General features: G+C 36.5%; 1 protein-coding gene across 1 annotated transcript in view; it reads right to left on the bottom strand.

Annotated features, from left to right (window-relative positions):
* cdh19 (cadherin 19, type 2) overlaps window positions 1-3861 on the bottom strand; it is a 62205-nt gene extending 58344 nt beyond the window's left edge. The window contains exons 1-2 of the mRNA XM_016565199.1: window positions 3769-3861; window positions 2195-2532 (exon numbers count right to left, since the gene is read on the bottom strand). Of these exons, the coding sequence (XP_016420685.1) occupies window positions 2195-2401 (207 nt within the window). The 5' untranslated portion in view covers window positions 2402-2532; window positions 3769-3861. The remainder of the gene's footprint in view (window positions 1-2194; window positions 2533-3768) is intronic.
* Between the last annotated feature and the right edge of the window lie 3823 nt (window positions 3862-7684).

Genomic DNA, 7684 nt, shown 5'->3' on the forward strand with positions numbered 1-7684 from the left:
GATTAGATTTCTCAGAGGACTTCTGAGTTACCTGAAAAGCAGTAATTATCTGATTCACGAACAAACGTAAAAACAATTAGTTAGTGAACTGGGCCGCGCTTTGTGGTTTTGACTCAAAAAGAACCGGTTCATAAGAGTCATTTGTTAATGAAGCCGACTACACTGGCACGCTGCGTGCGAGAGCAACCATTTATTAAAAGACGTGTTTGTGCCATTATTTTGCATTACGCTGTCATCGCCGCGGCTGAAAAGTAGCACATGAAACAGTGTTTACATTTATATGTTATTCTGTGATAATTCTGGGGTGGCAGGTGGGGTTGCACAGCTTTTTCTTAGGGTGGCAGTTGCCACCCCGGTAGATGCGCCCCGAGTAGGTGAACTCATGTTTGTTGCTATTGTGTTGGTCTGGTCTTCTGTCAGGAAAACACCGACTTAGAGGAAACTGGTATGTAAACTTAATAGCCGCTTTTCCACTGTCGGGCCAGTGCAGGCCAGGGTTAACAATGAGCCAGGTGGAGCTATTAGCCTTGGCTATAAAGTGGCGAGTCCAAAAACATATTGCGTTTTCCACTTGTAGACCAGGGGTGTATTCCAGAAAGCGGGTTTTGTTGGAAACTCAGAGTATGTTAACCCCAGAAAAGGGAAACTCAGAGTTTTTGGTTCCAATAAAAGACAAAACTAAACCTCTCGGTAAGCAACTTACTCTGTGAACCTAACCTGGGTTGCGTTGCTAACTATGGTCGTTAGTTCCATAGGATTTAGGATCCTGTAGATGAGGAGGCTGCAATAATTCATAGGGAGTTACATTTACATCAGGAGAGGATTCGGTTTTATTTTATTTATTTATTTTTGCCATATCCACGTGCATATTTATTTGAGCGGTATTGTCACGAATCCAGTCTATGAACTTCCGTTCACTCACCACCAGTCGTGCTTGCAGCCATACCACCTTGTCTGCGCCCGGTCTCGTCTGTTATGGGGCGACAGAGACGTGCGGATCCATCTGCATGCTTTTCTTTAAAAGACGTGGTCATAACAGGCATGGGTCAAACAATGGCAAACAGGTACAACACAGGCAAGACAAAGTGTAATCCTAGGACAAGCGTGGGTCATCGATCGGCGAACGTAATCCAGAGGTCTTGACAAAAGGGGTAATCTGTAAACACGAGCAATAGTCAAAGGACCGGAAAACAGGCAAGGCAAAACTAGACTAAGACTAGGACTTGGAAATAAACAGTGGCTAACGAAATGGCTCTGTAACGTAGCTATCACTGACTAGCGATAAGCAAATGTCACACCACCCCAAAATTTCACAGTGTGAGGGGTAAATGAAAGAAAACTATCTATATCGCAAAACGAACTTGACAGAAGCTGAAGTTTGGTCCTTACATGAAGACGTAAAGGCTTCAGTATCTATATATTTTATTTACCAATGATTTACATTAAAAACAGTAATTTATTCATTTTTGTCAGCATGCTAAATCAAACTGATATTTCTCATTATTTCACATAAAACGAGAACATTTACAGCTGCTCAGTTTATTTGTGATGACTAGAATGCACAAAATAACTCTATTAGGGCTTTTAAGTCCAAATGCGTACACGATAAAACACGATAGAACATTTTTTTATAAACCCTTGGATGTGTATGTCAAATCTCTTTAAAAAGATCGAGCATTTATATTTATTTTCCACGATGCACAGAAAAGTAGCACATTCATTGTTTAGGCAGTCCTAATCGTAGACCAGACAAAAGAAAATTGTGTGTGTTGCAGGATTTTATCAAGGGTGGCAGATGGGATAATTGATGTTGGGGGTAAGAATTCCAGAGAAGGTGAACAGTGAGATGAAGTGAAGGTGGAGCCTGGTGGTTCCGTGACAGCGAGGAGCATCAGAGGATTAATCTTAGTTTGGTTTACTATTTAAAACTATATAAAATTGGGTAAAACATTGCAATTATTTCAGTAAAGAATGTAAGCAAACATGTTTCCCCAAATTCACGCAATAATAATATAAATTATCATTTCAATATTTTATTATTGCAACTTTATATCCAAAAATGTTAAAAGTATTTATTATTATTATTATTATTATTATTGATGTTAAATAAAATAGCTGTCACTGTCAGTCTGACACAGAATTTATTAAGGAGCACCCCACCCATTTTTAAATCAATGTTTCATTCCAATTATACCTGACCAATCTTTCTTGGTGTTGGATCTTCTTCTTCAACAAATATCTGGCTCCAAATCCAGCCTCGTCTCACTCTCAGATGGGACCCGCGAGAGATTTTACTTGAACGGAGCTCATGCTGTTTTTTTGAGATTATAAAGTCACCCCCTAGCCAGCCAGGCATGATGGAGATCATGAGAAGCGCATGAAGAGCAGAACAGTTGTCCATTGTTGAGAAGTTCTTTGAATCAGTATTTCACTGAATGTTATGGCTAGATGTCATGTTGATGATGCAAAGGGAGGACACAGACTCAAATAGCATATGTGCCAAAACTCCATTAGAAGGAAATGATGACTCTTCTGTTATTGAGAAACAGGAAATATATTGTTAGAGTGATTTATAAGGTTGTGGTTAAAGTGAATATAATTCTTCAATAGACTGAACTTTTGGAGTCAATCTGGGGCACACATAATCTATTAGAGTGGGAATTCTGGCTAATCATATGGGGGAATAACAGTTAGTTATTTCCTAACTGAAATAACGTCTTAGAATATATTTTTGGCAGATAAATGTAACAGTAACAATAGCTTATCACTAGTATCTCAGTCAAACTGCCATTTTTACCAAAAATGTATCTTAAATTTTGCAAATCAAATGTCAAAGGCAAGCCTCCAAGGTTAACAAAAAACACAACACAGCGATATACTGGCGAGAAGATAAGAGGCCGTTTTTCTTTAAATTTATGTAAATGGAGGTGAGGCTATATATAAATATAAATATAATCACAACTTAAATTAACAGTTTTTTATTTAATATTTTTGAAATAAACATACATTTGTGATTAAATGCTAAATTAACAAATATTAAGTTGGGATTACTATTTGTCATATTTTATATGTGTTTCTTTAAAGGTACTTCACTCTGGAGTCTGGAGTTGTTTAATAAAAAACCATGATGACAAGACATATAATAAGCCTTTCAGAGTCAAATACATTCTACTGCTTAATGTTGAACCACAGCATTATTTTGATTTCCTGCACATCTTTTCATCACTCTTGTTACAAATCCAAAATGCTTTACCCAGTCAGCTAGCTCTATTGAAAATAGATATACATATATATTCACAAACATGTGTTTAACATTGGGTATATCAAAGTTTATCCCATCCTACAGTCAAATCTTCAGCACATTTTAATTAGTCATTATGGGATTCATGTTGTGACGTGTTGTTTACTGTTATGAATCACGGTAATGAAACCCTGTGTTTTTGAATTGTAACTATATTTAAAATTAAGAAAAGACATTTATTCATGTAAAACTGTTTTAAAGGTAATATGAGAAAAAGTTAAAATGTTGTGTTTAAGTACACTAAGAAGTTTTGAATAACTTTGTTTTTAAATATTTAGAAAATGTTTATTTAATTGAATATTACTGACAAGCTAACCAAAAATATGTATCTAATTTATTCTGATTTTTAGTACAAGTATGATTTTAAAATCTGTTAAGGAGGTTAGTCACATATACAATCCAAATGTTTGTCAATATGTAATGGTAATGTTTTTGAACAAAGTGTCAAGTATAAAAAAAGAGCTCACCTGTATCTCTGAACAATATCATTAACTCTCTCAAAATCACCATCAGGCTTTCCTCAGTTGTTTATTAGCACAATTTAGATCTGTTAACTGGTCACAAACTGCAGTTCTAATGTTTACAGCTCTCAAAATGTCCCTTCGTCCCTCCAATGACCACCTCCCATTTCTCCCCCATTTGTCTTTTTTCCTCATACATTCTGGAGGAGAGCAAACAGTGCTTTTATTGTCAGAGCACAGTGACACACACATCATTCTTCTTCATGCAAACAGCCTAGACCAGTGGCTGCACATCTCAAACCTCTGTTTCCAACAATACAGCATTTATTAGCTTTATCCCACTGCAGGCCTGCAGTACATTCATCTGAGTGTGAACTGTTCCAGAGACTGAAAGGAAGAATGTTTCTGACATTTAAATGCCCCATGAGCCCCTTTTTCCTTATTAACCCAGAGGCATTATGACACCACGTTCAAAAACAGGAACATATAAAAAAAGAAAAGAAATATGTTTTAACATAAGTTAAACAACTGAGTTAAACAACAAGTTTCACATTGCATTTGATGAACATAAATAAAATATTGAGTCCCCGAATGAGTAGAGGGTGGTTGGAGGTAAATAATTAATATATAATAATGATTAACCACTTGTAAGTTTAAGTTTTCTAAGTCTAGTCTCCTTCTGTAAATCGTCCGGGCAGAACTATTGTTCCAGCCACCAAAGACAGATTCCCAAATAACCTGCCTGACTTATCTCAACTGCTCTGTGTCCCCATAAATACACATGAACTAGACGAAATGACTAGCAACATGGGCACTATATTCTCTAATACATTAGAAGCTGTTGCCCCCATCAAATTGAAAAAGGTTAGAGAAAAACGTACAGTGCCATGGTACAACAGTAATACCCACTCTCTCTAAAAAGAAACTCGTAGTCTTGAGTGCAAATGGAGAAAAACGAACTTGGAAGTTTTTAGAATTGCGTGGAAAAACAGTATGTCCAGCTATAGACAAGCTCTAACTGGATGATGACATCACTGAATTCAATGATGAACTGCCTTTAACTGAAATTTGAGTGTTTACTATTGTCATTTTGCCTTATTGACACAATATTTTCCTAATTAATGCTGTTCAATTGCTTTGACACAATCTGTATTGTTAAAAGCGCTATATAAATAAAGGTGACTTGACTTGATAGAACGGTAAAATACGGGAAAATCCCGGGATAAATGGTTTGACAGGTATGCCTCTCGCACCGTTGCTATGCGACAGGAGTGGTAATCGGGAACCCCTAGTGGCGCAATAAGGAAATCCTGCAGAGGCTGAGAGTCCTTCATGCACTTCGAAGGGTCCTTTGTGCACTTCGGAGGCATGGCCTTCGAAGTCCGCGGCCTTCAAAATGCACACCCTTCACATTGGGACACAGCTGCGGTCTTTGCACTTGAGCACTTGACTACTTATATGATGTATTTCCTGTATTTGTTGAGGTGAGCAGGAAGACCACAAGTGTGTGTAGAACTTTTCATTACCTGATGGGACACAATTATAGTGTTGTAAAAATGCAAGTGTTTACAGAGCTTTATTTTTATTTTCAATACTCAATATTTCAATATTTTAAAATCAGCTTCTAAATGTCTTTTCAGTAGTCCCTATAACAGATATCAATTAAATTTTGTGGTGCTTCTAATTAAGTGATAAAAAGCAGTTGCAAATGTTAAACAAAATAAATATAACCACTTCTCATTTGCATCAATAAAAAGTGCAACTCTTTGTTTTACTACCAAATTATATGTAATATCTAATTATTATTAATATTTAACATACATTGGAAAGGTTTCCATGACCTCTCGCAAGATCTCGGCAAAAAGTCTCACGATTTATTTCCAGAACAGGATGCATGATGGGATACACTAAGCCTCAAATACCGCTCCAGATTTAGGGTGCTTCTCAATATCCCTCCTCGTTTCCTTGTTCCTCCATCCTATGACCCGGAAACTGATCGAGCTCAGCCATCTTGAAGGACATCTCAATTCTCTAATTGCACCGTGAGGAGGCGAGGATCGAGGAGTGAGTATCCTCTCCACAGGTGTATCCTTTGCGTATGTGATTTTCATCGAAAAACCTGATGCACGTATAAATTCTCCTCCCCCTTCACATCTGTTGTAATAATATTAATTTATATTTTACCTTTGCAGTTTAAATAAGCCATACATGTCATATAATTCAAACAGGGCATCTTGCTTTATTAATATTTATTATGAATGTCTTAAATAACAAACTTTAACAACATAAGGGCAGATCCCTTTATGCCATGCTCTCAAGTGGCCAAGACCGGGTATTTGGACAAGGCGTTAAGGTGTCTTTACAAGCAGCCACTATCACCACCACGGGCTCAAGAATGAGACCGGGCACGACAAGGTTTTGTATGCATGAATATTTATTAGCAGCTGGCCAGAAGTCACTGAACACACACATATTTATGTTAACAAATCCATAAAAATTAGGTTACATGTTTTTTTTTCCAGTTTGGTTGCACTCACCTGTCTCCTAAACATATATACCCCTTGTTAATAAGCAGAAGCAATTTCCCACAGTCACTTCACATGTCTAAATTCCTAGTCTTTCCTGCATAAAATGAAACATTCTGCCAAAGATCTCTTCCATTTAATTGAAGAAAGGAAGTCGTACAGATTTGGAACAACATGGGGAATGATTTATTCTACACTAAATGCACTAATTACGTATATTCACTGAGCAGATGATTTTATATAAAATGACTCACAATTGAGGAACATTACAAGCAATGTGATGGAGATAGGGAAACCAGAGGGACTCTTGTAATCAACTTTTATATCTGTGCTGTGGTGCATCATGGGAGATGGCAGAAACCAAATGAGGGGAAATGTTTGTGCTTTGAAGTTGAATGGATGTACAATGGTGAAATATCTATACATGAATGTTAAATAACAATAATTTTTGGTTTAGAACATGTACAAAAAGTTTATAATCTTGAGATTTGGTTGTTTGGCGAATTTGATTCCAGGTTGCTTGCATCCCTGTCAATGGTTGTGCCCAAGAGTATAAATGTGCACCAGCTGTGCGTGCACAGGATTGTCAGACTGAGATGGAAGTTGGTGAGTGAATAATCTTCTGAAGATTGGAAATAATGAGAGTTTTTTTTTTTTAAATGTGTATTTTTCCATTGTACTTTATTCTTGAAATTAATTTGCCATGCCTGTATATTTATGTTACAACGATATTGAAGCATCTAACCAACAGAGCACTGGTTCTAAATTCCAGTCCTGGGGACTTATTTAACACACCTGAATCGGATCTTTAGCTCGTTAGGAGAGTGATCCATGAACTGAACTAAGTGTGTCAGATAAGAGAGACATACAAAATGTGCAGAGCGGGGTTCCGTGGGACTGGAATTGAGAACCACTGGTTTAAACCCTTGATATTCAACCTTCTCTTAAATGCTGTCCAAATTATACAAACTGAATTTGATCAACAAAGTTTTTTTTAATGCAAGTTATGCTGAGAAATTATGTACTGAAAATATCATTTTTAAAATGTCATTGTCAACATTTTTTTATTATTATTAATGTTTTATTTGTTAGGGACAGATACAATAAACATAGATGAAAATGTAAAAAAACAATCATCCCATGCATGTACCATAGTGCTTGTAGCCGAAGCTAATTTGCAACACTTGTCCCTAGGAGGGCTTTTATAAATTACAGTTACAATAAATTAGTACACAAATTTATAATATAAATGCACTAAACATGACTACAGGTTTGTTGATGTATCAACCACGATTTCGTGGCTTTCTTAAAATAATTAACATTTACAGTAGATTTTAAATAGTCAGGCAATCAATTCCAAAATTTTACACCTTTCACTGAGAGAACAGTCTGAGCAA

Source organism: Sinocyclocheilus rhinocerous, unplaced genomic scaffold (assembly GCF_001515625.1).
Source record: "Sinocyclocheilus rhinocerous isolate Xijiao unplaced genomic scaffold, SAMN03320098_v1.1 scaffold3041, whole genome shotgun sequence".
NCBI classification, from domain to species: Eukaryota; Metazoa; Chordata; class Actinopteri; order Cypriniformes; family Cyprinidae; genus Sinocyclocheilus; species Sinocyclocheilus rhinocerous.